Source organism: Carcharodon carcharias, chromosome 6, assembly GCF_017639515.1.
Source record: "Carcharodon carcharias isolate sCarCar2 chromosome 6, sCarCar2.pri, whole genome shotgun sequence".
In the NCBI taxonomy this organism is placed as follows: Eukaryota; Metazoa; Chordata; class Chondrichthyes; order Lamniformes; family Lamnidae; genus Carcharodon; species Carcharodon carcharias.
The window spans coordinates 169,260,651-169,274,024 of NC_054472.1; the positions used below are offsets into that span (position 1 = coordinate 169,260,651).

Sequence of the window (13,374 nt, forward strand, 5' to 3'; positions counted from 1 at the left end):
TGTTAAATGTTGACATTCAAAACGTAAGGAAATGTAGAGGGAAATGCAACACTGTCTTGTTAAGTCCAGCAAGGTTAAGATGGAGAGTAAAACTCTGTCTACTTTACCCCAGCAATGATTCCCAGACTTCGAACAGTACTTTATATTCAAAGAATATATTATTTCCATTTGCCCCACACAGCAATTTTTGCACCGCTTCGTTTGAGGTTTCCGTCTAACGCTGAATTAGGACGGCGATGTCAGGTTTGTTCAAACTCTCCCAGCTGACAAGCAAGAGTGGAATTTCTTCTTCAGAAGGAACCCAAGTCTTTAGCTGAAAAAGGACTGCCCTGATACACTGGGCTGGGTCTTATGGGGTGGTGCAACCCGCCTCTCCACCCGGCTAAGAGGTTGGTGAGGAGCTTGCCCACGATCTGCCCCACGGCAATTTAACGCTGTCCCTATTTCAGATTGGCTGGCAGTTCTGTAGTTCCACTGGTGCCAGCGGGAGCACTGGCCACTGCTGGGGCTACTGGCAGCCCCACCACACTGAGGAGGCCCGATAAGGCTGGGTTCCGGGGTGGTGGAGAGAGGAGTTAGGGGCTGGAGGGACCAGGTTCAAGACTTTGTTGGGAGAAGTAAAGGGGGGGGGGGGGGGAAGAAGTGATCTGGTGGAGGTGGGGGCTGCCTCTGTTGAGCCGAGGGATCCCCAAAAGAGACCCCCTCCTGCCCAACACCAGCTTGTGCAGCTGAAGCTGCTGGAATTGCTGCATAGCACTGACATCCTCTGCTGCGGGTAAATACTGGCAGCAGCGAGATGAGGCCCTTAAGTGGGCATTAATTGGGGTGCCCGACACCTGCCCCCCGACCCCTGTAAAATTTCAGACATGTCGAGGGAGGGCGGATAGGCAGCGGGACGGCCACTCGCTGATTTTTAGTAGCCCCTTCGCCTTTAAATCCGCCAGGGGGGAGCATTAAATTCAGCCCATTGTGTCCATGGCAGGCATTTTAGAACATGCAAATCTTGATTTGTAATTATAATCTGGATTAATCCTCTAACTTTTCCTGTTCAGGAACCAATAGACCAGTTGGAAGGAGACCTTTTTTTCCCCCACATTGACGCTCATGCTGCATGGCATCAATTTTGTAAACCACCTCATGCTTTCTGTTAGTTAATTCTGATACGAGGTGTTAAAGGTCCCTCACATCAACCAGATTGAAAGCAGAAACAGATAACCCGGATTTTCCGGCAAGTATATCTTTTTTCAAAATCCAATTCATTACATATGCGTCCTGTTGACTGCAAAAGAAATACCTGAACAAAATGAGACAACTAAATGGACAACTTTTTTTTTAAACTTTGCCCCAGTCCAATCAATCTTGTCCATAATTCATGGCTGCCTATCCATTGATAACCACTGGTCTGTTATCAAAATAGAGTCAAAAAAATTAGAAAAACACGTCTATCATTCAAAAAAATTATTTCTGCCTACAAAATCGTTCACATCTGAATAAAAGCTATTTATGAATTAATTAGTTAGCAAAGACGGGAAATTTCCCCATCAAATTATTCTGAAATAGTACTCTGCAATCAAGGGAAGTTATTGCTATCCAAATAATAATCTTCCCACTTGCAAGAAAAATGGAACTCTGTTTTGGAAAGTGACAATTCCATTTCAGTTACATGGTCATCCATTTTCATTATTTTAAGAATGACAGTTTGCAAATCACAACGGCTGCACCAAGTTGCTTTACTTCTCTGACTATTTTAATAATTTGATTGTACTATCTTAACCCTCGATGGGGGAAGCACCATGGTTTGTGTCAACTGCTGCAGACTGGTTACTCACGCTGGTGCTGCTGCCGAGGTAGAAGAGTAAGTTTTCCGGCTCAGAGGATTTCACATTCAGTGTCAGAGTATTGTAATTGCTGCTCAATAATGCTGGCTGGTAGGCACGGATACAATCTCGGTCGGCTGACACTGCCACTTTAATCTGGGAAAAGGTCAAAATCAGGATTAGCATGGAAACCCTCTTAATTACTTGTTTACTTTCGCAATGCAATCAAAGCAACTGAATCTGAAATAAAAACAGAAAATGCTGGAAAAGCTCAGCAGGTCTGGCAGCATCTGTGGAGTGAGAAACAGAGTTAACGTTTCGAGTCCGTATGATTCTTCTTCAGATATTTCTGCAAGGGGGACCACCTCCATTGCAAACCCAATGTTTAGTAAGCTTCTCTTAAAAAGGCTTCGCTCCATCAGATCTTAGTCTCCTCATGGAATATGGCTCCCTGCTTCACGAAAATACTTCAGCCCCTGTGCGCTAGCAGCTATTGTCCCCTTCTCCCTAAAAAAAGCTCTCCAGCTCACTAGCAATCTCCTTACACCTGCACTCTTCCCCTCCTGAAAATACACACCACCCCGATCCCAGTTTGTGTACCTGCACCTACCCCGACCCAATACTCTATCCCATTGCCGGTTCCTGTGCATCTGCAAGAACCCCCCCCGCCAAAGAAACTCTCCACCCCTCTGCCATCGCTGTGTGCCCACCTCTCCTCCCTCCCGACTTACCCCCATCCACGCTTCTGCTGGCTCAGTGCAGAGCTACGTTACTGCCTGACCAATTAACTCAGCAAATAAAACTGGCCATTAGGATCTCTAGTTAAAATTTTAACCTGATTTTTCTCCCTTCAGACACATAATTGTCTCTTATTTAATACAGTATTAAGGGACGGTTGCAGTTTTTACAAATGTTTTTAAGAGATGTACTTGAGTAAGGCTCACAGTGTAGAATACCACCAATGTTGCAAAAGGGAGGAGATGAGGCAAAGGTGCGGGTGACTGCCCTTGATATCAAGGCAGCATTTGACCGAGTGTGGCATTAAAGCACCCTAGCAAAACTGGAGTCAATGGGATTCAGGGGGAAAACTCTCCACTGGCTGGAGTCATACCTAGCACAAAGGAAGATGGCTGCGGTTGTTGGAGGTCAGTCATCTCAGCTCCAGGACATCACTGTAGGAGGTCCTCAGGGTAGTGTCCTAGGCCTAACCATCTTCAGTTGCTTCTTCAATGACCTTCCCTCCATCATAAGGTCAGAAGTGGGGATGTTCGCTTATGATTGCACAATGTTCAACACCATTCGCGACTCCTCAGATACTGAAGCAGTCCACATCCAAATGCAGAAAGACCTGGATAATATCCAGGCTTGGGCTGACAAGTGGCAAGTAACATGTGTGCCACACAAGTGCCAGGTAATGACCATCTTCAACAAGGGAGAATCCTTCACTGTTGCTGGGTCAAAACCCTGGAACTCCCTTCCTAATAGCACTGTGGGTGTACCTGAACCATATGGACTGCAGCGGTTCAAGAAGGCAGCTCACCACCACCTTCTCAAGGGCAATTCGGGAAGGGCAATAAATGTTAACCTAGCCAGCAAAAAATACAGACATAAGAACATAAGGAGGAGGAGTGGGAGTAGACCACATGGCCCTTAGAACCTGTTGTGCCATTCAATAAGATCATTGGCTTCAACTCCAATGTCCCTCCCGCTCCCCATAAGGCTTGATCCCCTGGAAGGTGTGTAAGTGACCTACTGAGGTATTAATTGTAAAACTTTTTTGTAGAGTTGATTTGTACCAAGTGCTCATTGACTCGACACTTACAGAGGCAGCTTGCTTCCGGGCCTGATTAATCAATTCCTTTATCTCTGATAAGTTTCTGCTCAGGTTGTCCTCGAGCATTTTCAACGGCTTCAACCTGTCCAGCAGGTAATTGGCTTGAATTTCGACCTCTTGCACCTTTTTACCAGCAGCAGCAGCTGAAAGGGAAAAGAACAGAAATCTAAATAAAGGCAAAACAGAACGACTCTTACAGTCTACAAGCTGCTGCAGCATGAGAGCTGGAAGCAAGACATCCATTATTCCGGGGTGAAACAGCGAGGACCCTTAAAGTGGCAGAAAATTTGACGGCATGATTTTGATTTTTTTTCTTAATTAAATGTATGTTTGTTTGTTTGGTGCTGCATATGCCTAGTGATGCAAAATAAGTGCATTTATCAAAAATGACCTTTAATCAATTGTTCACTGTAAACTTACCAGTCTTTGCTGAGTCGTTGATGAGGTCATTTGTTTCTCTGACGGTTTTATTGACCCTTGCTAAAGTGCCAGATGTGCTCAGCAGCTGCCGACTGAACTGCTGAATTTCAACAAGAGCGGTAGCTGCCGTCAGGTTAGCCGAGATTGCACGATCTTTCACCTCATGGAATCTAGCAGCAGTACCTGCAATAAACAAATGTTTTTCGAAAAACACCCCAGCCCAGCGACACAAATTTTACAATTATCATTGTGTTCACAAATCCCTCCTTGGCCTCATCTCTTCCCTCTCTGATTCTGTGACCTCCAAGATCTCTGTGTTCCTCCAATTGCGTCCTCTTATCCATCCCCAATTTCCATGGCTCCACCACTAGCAGCTGTGTCTTCAGCTGCCTTGGCCCGAAGACCTGGATTTCCCTCCTCAAGCTGCTCCACCTCTTCATCTTTAAGGCACTCCTTAAGACTTAAGTCTTTGACCCTTGTTGCAATAGGTCCTTATGTGCCTTGCGTCAAATTTTGTTTGCTAAGGCTCCTATGAAATGCCTTGGGCCATTATTCTAAATTAAAGGTGCTGTATAAAGGCAGATTATTATTGTCATTGTGCATTTTGAATCACCTGACATATAGGTAGAGGAAAATCAGACAGGGCCGAGAGCAATTCCCTAAGTGAGTCCTCCCACTTCTCATTGATGAACAGAATCCAGGCAGTCCAAATGTGCTCAGGACATGTTAATTAGCTCTCTTGATGGAGGAATCCTGAATTCCCACCACTACAGCTGTTTTTAAACCTGAATTCACAAAATGTCAATGGCAAAGCTTTAATGCAGTTCACAACCATTGAGCTGAACAATGCATTTAGAGAACTGAGCAAGCATCTCAGTACTGGCCTACAATGCTGAATCCCATCTAACTGTATTCAAGTTCCCTGATGCACAGAATCACAGAATTGTTACAGTGCAGGAGGCCATTCATCCTGTCGCGTCTGCACAGGCTCTCTGAAGGGGCAATTTAGCTAGTGCCACTGCCCTGCCTTCTCCACAAAGCCCTGCACATTCTTTATTTTCAGATAATAATCCAATACCTTCTTGAAAGCCTCGATTCAACCTGCCTCCACCACACTCTCGGGCAGCGCATTCCAGATCCCAACCACAAGCTGCATAAGAAAGTTTCTCATGTTGCCATTGCTTCTTTTGCCAATTGCCTTAAACCTGTGCCCTCTTGTTCTTGATCCTTTCACCAGCTGGTACAGTCTTGTTCACCCTATCTACCCTGTCCAGATGCCCCATGATTTTGAATATCTTTGTCAAATCTCGTTTTGGCCTTCTCTTCTCAAAGGAAAACAGTCCAAACTTCTCCAACCTATCTATGCAAGTGAAGTTCCTCATCCCTGGAACCATTCTCGTGAATCCATAGAACAAATGGAGCTATACTGAACATAATCTGCATTTTATATAACGATAGAGCACAAACCTCTATAGTAGTCCACCAATTCCTGAAATAATTATGTGGGTTTAACTTTCACCCATAATATTTACGATCAGACTATTTTGCAGGTGGGTGAGGGAGACTGCTTTTATATGAGTTGAGAGGGAAGGTGTAAATTTCTCTGAATGTACAAATGGGAGACACTCACTTGAGAGCTGTATCGACAATCTGAAAAATCCTCAATGAAGATTACACAAAATGTCAGATCCTTTCATTTCTTCGACAATTATCGTCCATACTTGTTTTTTGGTATACTTGAATTATCTACATTACTTACCATTTGGCAATCCTGCCAGTATCTGTAGGGGGTCACTCAGCTGTCTGCTCACATTACGTGCGTTCTTCCGAATCTGATCAACTTTCTCCTTCAGCCCATTCAGCTGATTCACAAACCCTGAACAGTTAAGAGAACCAAGGAAGGTGTTCAGACACTACACCCAGAAAAACCTTAGCGAAAACTTCATGGAATCATAGAAGTGTTTCGATACAGAAAGAGGCCATTCAGTGTCCGTGCGAACCTCTGCTAGCCCCACTCCACCACCTTTTTCTGTAGACCAGCGATTTTGTTCCCTGCAGCTGCTGATCCAATTTCCTCTTGAATGGCATGACTGAATCTGTGTCAACCACACTGTCAGGCAGTGCATTCCAGATCCTAACCACACTTTGACAAAAACCTTTAGTTCTTTTGGTTTGGATTACTTTAAATCGTTATCTGCTGGCTCTCGACCCTCCGGCTAATGGGAACAGTTTCTCCCTATCTGCGCTGGTGAGATTTCTTATGCTTTGGAATGCTTCCATCAGCCTCTCAGCCTTCTCTTTTCTAAGGTGAACAACCCCAGATTCTCCAATCTATCCATATACTGGAACTATTTCATATTCGGAACCTTTCTTGTAAATCTTTTCTGCATTCTCTAAAGCCTCCACATCCTCCCTAAAGTGTGGTGTCCAGAATTGGACACAATTCCAGCTGAGGTTGAACAGTGTTTTATTAAGGTTCATCATAACTTCCTTGCTTTTTGTAATAACTTGATGGAGCAGCAGGTTTGGTGAAGAGAAGGCTAAAGTTTATTTAGGAGACATTTAGAGGTGCTCGCACACTAGATGCAACCTCTCCATCCGAAACCTCGCTCACAGGACTAGCCGCGCAATTTGCTTATTGGTCAAAGCCCCCGTAATCACATCACATGATCAGTGATTGACGAGGGTGGTGCGGGGGGGGGGGGTAGGTGGGGGACACAATACATATAGTTACTGCGCTTTTGTAATCTATGGGAAGAATTTTTAGGTTGGCGTGTGGGTGTGCGCCTGACCCGCTCAAGTGTAAAATAGCGTGTAATGACGTTGGGTGAGCGTCCTGGTCGGTCAGTCAGTGGGCGTGCGTAAAAGTTGGAAGCGCCCACTGACAATTATGAGGGCAATTAAGCCCATTAACATTCCAATTGTCCCCAATTTTTCGTGGTCCGTCTAACTTTACGGTTGAGTTTCCTTTAAATTTTGTCTTTGGTTTTGCAGTGGCCCTAACTTAGGGGCTGCCTTTTATATTATCCCTCATTTTGTTAATTTAGTTTATTTGGTGGGCTTTAAAAGAGCTAACCTGACAGTTGGCGGACGGGTGAATCTGCCTGGCGGACTTTGCATTTTTGATGAAACCTCATCGAAGGGCGGGATGAGGTTTCCCTTATTAAAAAGTATATGGGCAGAATTATCATCATGTATACATTCAGGTAACTGATTCTGAGGCGTGGACAATTTTTTTTTTCCAGATTTTAAAATCTTCATTTCTTGGTTTCAAATTCTTCAGCTCCCCGAGGCAGCTCTCTGTCTAGCGCCCACCCTTCTCCCGCATCCCCCCACCCCCCACCCCCCCCCCCCCCCAACCCCGGCAGCGCTGAGTATTTCGGCACGCCGTTCACGCTGGCTGGGTGTTAATTGGCCAGCCAGCGTGAAATTGCGGTTGGGGTCCGATCGCGGGCAGAGGTCCGTTCCTCGACCGCCCCTGGGTCTGCCAATTGGGCCTGCACGCCAACCTAAAAATCTTGCCCTCAGCCCAAAATTCGCTGTGGGCGGGCCCAGGAGCTGACTGCCACCCGCAATCGGGCCCTGGCACTGATGGCAGGGCAGGGGGTAGGAGGAGGGCAAGTGCGGGAGTCAGCCCGGGTGCGCGCAATGATAGCTCCCTGAGGAACTCCTCCCTCAGCCCAAAAAAAGTGGCCTTTAATTGGTCACTTAAGGGCCTCCTTTGGCCCAAAATAAAATACCAGCAGAGATGGGGAGACGGCGGGCACCAGATTTTATGCCTCGCCCACCGGCCAGCCCATTCCCTGTTCCCACTTCGCATCCCGCCCTATTATTGCTTCCACTGGAGTCAGTAAAGATGGAAATCGGGTGGTCTGGAAAATGGGAAGATGATCTGCCAATGCCTGCTTTCCGCCCAAGTGAACATTGGGTGCAATCTGCATCAATACAGAATCGGACCTGACTGAGGAAACAGAAGGTCTGTAGGGACAGCTTCAGCTGGATGAAGCTCTATGAATTATCTCTCTTACTCTAAGATAATCTAATAACCTGCAGGGTATCAATCAGACACTGCAATACCCATTGGCACCAGGCTACTTGTTCGCATTGTCTCCCAGCTCGGGCTGCGCTGGTCTTGGACACTGGGACTTAGACTCTGGTTCTGTCTGCTGCAGCTTCTGGTGCTGGTGGGACTGGAGATCGGATTGACTGGCAGCACTCTGAGGCAGGAGTTCTTCCCAAGTGAGGGGCACAAGTCCCACCTCCTGCCAATTTGCGCTCCTTGTAGAGTTGAGTGGCTGCGGTGCAGCTAGTGTTGGTAGCGATGCATTCCCTAACAGCTCTGTGGGTGGCAGGCTGGGAAACCCTGTTATCTGAAAAAATCCTGGCACTCGTAAAGCTTTAACCACCTCTTTCATGCCACCAAGCACCCAGCAGTGGGCTGGCAGTTAAAATGGGACAAGCCTCTCCAATCCTGCCACCTTTCATTGGGTCCCAATAATAATCCGCTCTTTTTTTTTAAGGTGGTGAGTGGGCACTCACTGAAAGGGAACTTTGCGGCTTCTACACGAGGTTAAATCTATGGCAAAGAGGAGTTGGGAAGAGAAATGGCCCAGAAAGTGGCCCAGTCTGTTGCGGCCTAGCCGGATCAGGATGCTCCACCAGAAAAGGGAACTATGCGCCATTCCTGTCTTTGTCTTCCCTTCGCCTTTCACTCCCATAATGGCCTTCTGACCCCTCCCCCCAATCCTACATACTCACCTTAGTGCCAAAGATTCTTCCAATGGACACCCCCCCTCCCCACCAGCCTCCTTCTTACAGTCAAAATCTCACTGCTGCTCAACAGTCAGCTGGCTGTTGACACTGGGTTTAGCCGTGAGGTTAACGGCGAGCATGTAGATGAAGTTCAAGGCCCAGATCTTCCCCACGACAGACAGCCCCTCCAACATGGCAAAATGGTGGATGAGCTGGAAATCCTAAGTCTCACCCCCAAACAGGAGCAGTTCCTATTTTTGCTAGGGCAGGACAGCCAAATGAAGTGCTTTCTGAAATGTAGCCGCTGTTGTTCTGTAGGAAATACAGCAGCTACATTTATACACAACAAACACCCACAAACAGCCAAGCGATAATAGCCAGGTAATCTGCTTTTCTGAAGTTGACTGAGAGATAAATGTTGGCCAGGGCACTGGGGATAACTCGCCTACTCCTCTTCAGAATAGTGCCTTGGGATCTTTTACATCCGTCTTAGCAAGCAGACAGGGCCTCAGTTTAACATCTCACCCAAAAGACAGTATCGGGCCAGAGTTCGTGAATACACAGTTTATGGAGGCAGATGCCAATTCAAATCACCAGCTGCCTCCACTGAAGTTGGATTTTGGTAGGACAGGGGTATGAAAGCAGGAGTATGCAGATTAGACCAGGTAAGAGGTGTGGGGAGTGTGTGGGGGGTGAAGCATAGAGGACTTATGTTTCGTTTCAATCTTTTTTTTCAACTTAATTGAACAAAGTGCTGGATCACTGAAGGAGGCTTTCCACTCAGCCCGCCTCCACACCCAGCACCCCCGCCCTGGGGGCTGGCAGGCCTGACTTCCAATCCAGCCCACACACCGCGTCCCTAAGCAACCCCCACCTCCGCATCCCCCCCTCCAACCAAAATGAAAATCAGAACTTCGGGTGGGCATTTTTAAAGGCTGGGAATTCTCCTGTCTCTGCACACCCTACCAGGGAGTGAGCATCTGGTTCCAAGAGATAAGATCTCTCTAACCTACGCTGCAGAGGGCCAGGGGTTACCCACCCGTCCTGCTCGACGTTAAAATTGCCACCTTGTTTTCTGCAGAGTGATTTAAAAAATGCCCAGGATGTGTGTTTACAATCCATGCTTTATCAGAAAGGACAGATTTTTGCAGTAATCGTAGAATAATACAGCACAGAAAAAAGCTGTTCATCTCATTGTGCCAATGCGATGCCAGTCTTTGTGGGAGCTATCCAATTAGTCGCACTTTCCAGCTTGTTCCCCATAGCACATTTCTTTCATTCAGTTCAATGATTTCCACCAATAACAGAATGCTAAGATTAATATTGAACGCCAAAAATGGACAAGTTACTCACCAGCAGTTTTCCTTTTCAAATCATTTGCATCAATCAGGAGCTCTGAACTGTGCTGCGCTGACTTCTTGCCGAGCTCCTCAAGTGGCTTTGGAGGACCAATGGCCTAATAAAATAGTACAAAAGCAACATTTAAAGCAAGATTAATAGAAGCCTTACATATGGAGGCAGTAAAGTTTCACAGAAAACCTACATTAAGTTGTGACAGCCAATAATATAAGTAATGTATTAGTACAATAATAGATGTTGGTATTTTGGTAAGTGCATTTTTATACATTTAAAGTGTTTCTGCACTGATATAATTCCACTTAATAATTTGCTTGATCTATTTCTACACTCTGCCTGACAGATATCAACAATGTGATAGCCAGGTGGTAGTGCCAGAGTTAACAATGATTGAAAGCAGTCCCGTAATAAAGTGTAGGAACAGACACTGGGGAGTACAGTATAAACAAGATTTAGAGAAAATTTGATGAGCTTCTGATGAGAGAAGAGAATGAGGAATATGTTGTTTTTTGTGGCTGAGATCTACCATACAAGAGACAGATTTGATGATCACAATCGTTTTTCTCTGGGCCTAAAAATTTAGGTATGAATATAAAAAATATTTAGGTTCCTAAGTGCCATTAAATGATTTCAGATAAAGCTGGAATAATTCCCACCTGAAAGCTGCAGTGTGCCATAAAAGTAGCCAAACGTTTAATCCACTAACAAAAACATGAAGCATCAGTGAGCAACTGCATGCCACAGCAAAGCAACTTTATTGGCAAAAGACCATTTCCAATGAATGTGGTGGGGAAACAGGGGTAGGGGAGGAGGGGTGGGGGGAAGGGTAGCCATGACTAATCCATTGCAAAAAATGAAAATAAAGAAAGACTTGTATTTATATTGTGCTTTTCACAACCTCTGGATGTCTAAAAGTGCTTTACAGCCAAATGAAATGCTTTCTCAAATGTAGTCACTGTTGTTCTGTAGGAAATACAGCAGCTACATTTGTACACAACAAACACCCACAAGCAGCAACACGATAATAACCAGGTAATCTGTTTTCCTGATGTTGATTGAGGGGTAAATATTGGCCAGGGCACCGGGAATAACTCGCCTACTCCTCTTCAGAATAGTGCTTTGGGATCTTTCATGCCCACCTTAGAAAGCAGACAGGGCTTCAGTTTAACACTCCACCCAAAAGACAGCATCATCAACAGTGCAGCACTCCTTCAGTGCTGCACTGGAGCGTTCACCTAGAATACTCAGGTTTCTGGAGTGGGACTTGAACCCACAACCTTGGGACTAAGAAGTGAGAATGTGACCTACTAGACTGTGGCTGATACCGTCAGCTTGCCTCTGCTTTGTAAAACAATAAACATTTTCTTTATACTTTACCAATTCACTACCAATAGGAAACAACTTTTAAGAGGTAGGCTTTGAACAGTGAGACAGATTATATACTTTGGCTTAGCTATTTCTAATAAGAAAACACTCACCAACTTTAATGCAACATCAGCTTTGCTCCTGGCTTCCAATGCAATTCTTGCAGCTTCTTCAACCAGTGCTTTGATGTTGGAGTGTGTGTTGACAGCCACTGTGGCATTCAGGGACGTGTTTCTCACAGCTGAAAGGACACTAATGACAGGAAATAGTTCACTGCAAAGGCTCAGAGTATTACACAGGCATGTGTTGCAATACCTCTATGAAAAATGACATTTCTCTCTGTGAATGTTAACTTTACCTCCCTTTTCTGGCTTTAGGCAAAAAGGATGAGACAATCTGGCCCGTACTTTTTGAATGAAAACCAGTCTCTGCAGTTTCCCCTGCCCTTGCAGACTGCAGCATTCTAGCTCGAAGGCATTCTATTCATTCAGTGGTCTGTCTAAGAATTGGCTTGTTAGTAGAACCTGCATTTCAGTCAAGCTAGCAAATATTTGCCTGGAATCAGGGGAGTAAAGTGACTGAACAACAGCATTTCAGATGCACACAATCTGAAAGAATACTTGTTTAGCATCTTCCATCAATGATAAGATGCATATATAATTTTTCAAAAATTTCGAAAACAAGCCCATTTATCTAAAGATTTCAGTGCATATAATCAAACCATTGCACTTGATTGTTTAGGTACAAGGTTTTCAGTGATGGCTCCTTGTGCCCCTCCCCAGCCCCACCACACGGCGCGACTCTCTCCAGCCCCTGCACTGCCCCCTCTCCACATGTCCTTTTCCTCCTTGTGAGCTCCCTGCCCCTTTCCAAGGTCCCTTCCCGTCTCTGCAGGTCCCTTGCCCTCCCCATAAGTTGCTTCCCTCGCCCACCAGAATTTGGCTCTTAAAATCAATGTCTGACTCCAACTGATGCACTGAAGTTCCCTGCGTGGTTCACTGCACATTTTGGTTCTGGTTTACATCAAGATAGTTCGCCAGTCAAAGGCTTTGACTGCACTGTTACAACAATAGGGCTCTAAGCACTGCAAAAACTCAGAACCCAATATTTTAAGCCCCCTCCCCTCCCCATATTTACAAGAGTTTCTTTATTGAAACAAAATTACACTTCAAAATGTAAAAAGAAAAAGACTTGTATTTATATAGCATGTTTCATTAACACTGGATGTCTCAAAGTACAATACAGCCAATGAGGTACCTTTGAAGTTTAGTCACTGGTGTAATGTAGGAAACACAGCTGTCAACTTGTACACAGCAAGCTCCCACAAACAGTAATGCAATAATTTGTTTTTGTGATGCTGATTGAGGGATAAATATTGGCCATGATGCCGGGGCTTAATCTCTTCGAAATAGCGCCATAGGACCTTCTACGTTTACCTGTGGGGCAGACGGGCCTCAGTTTAACCATCTCACCTGAAAGGCAAAACCTCCAATGCTGCAGGAATCCCTCAGTACTACAACCAAGTGTCAGCCTTGAGCTTTGTGCTCAAATCCTGGGGCAGGATTTTTGCGTTGGCGTGCGGAGGCAGGGCCCGACAACCCGACGCGTAAGATGACACATGATGATGTCAGGCGTGCATCCCGACGTCATCTTGCGCCATCATGATATTTCGGTCGGCGAGCTTCTGCCAGTTGGCTGTGTGCCCGCCAAAATGTCAACAGCCTATTAAGGCCATTAAGAAAGCAATTATTGTCATTATTAAAGCTGCCCGTCCAACCTTAAGGTTGGTGGCCGGGCAAAAAGCCCAAGCGGCCTTCGCGTTTTTCAGGA

The 13,374-nt window shown here is 45.6% G+C and overlaps 1 protein-coding gene across 1 annotated transcript in view; it reads right to left on the reverse strand.

Annotated features, from left to right (window-relative positions):
• Nucleotides 1-13,374, reverse strand: part of lama1 (laminin, alpha 1) — a 302,752-nt gene that overhangs the window by 69,876 nt on the left and 219,502 nt on the right. Inside the window, exons 40-45 of the mRNA XM_041189309.1 lie at nucleotides 11,658-11,796; nucleotides 10,177-10,279; nucleotides 5,831-5,947; nucleotides 4,072-4,254; nucleotides 3,640-3,794; nucleotides 1,830-1,973 (exon numbers count right to left, since the gene is read on the reverse strand). Of these exons, the coding sequence (XP_041045243.1) occupies nucleotides 1,830-1,973; nucleotides 3,640-3,794; nucleotides 4,072-4,254; nucleotides 5,831-5,947; nucleotides 10,177-10,279; nucleotides 11,658-11,796 (841 nt within the window). The remainder of the gene's footprint in view (nucleotides 1-1,829; nucleotides 1,974-3,639; nucleotides 3,795-4,071; nucleotides 4,255-5,830; nucleotides 5,948-10,176; nucleotides 10,280-11,657; nucleotides 11,797-13,374) is intronic.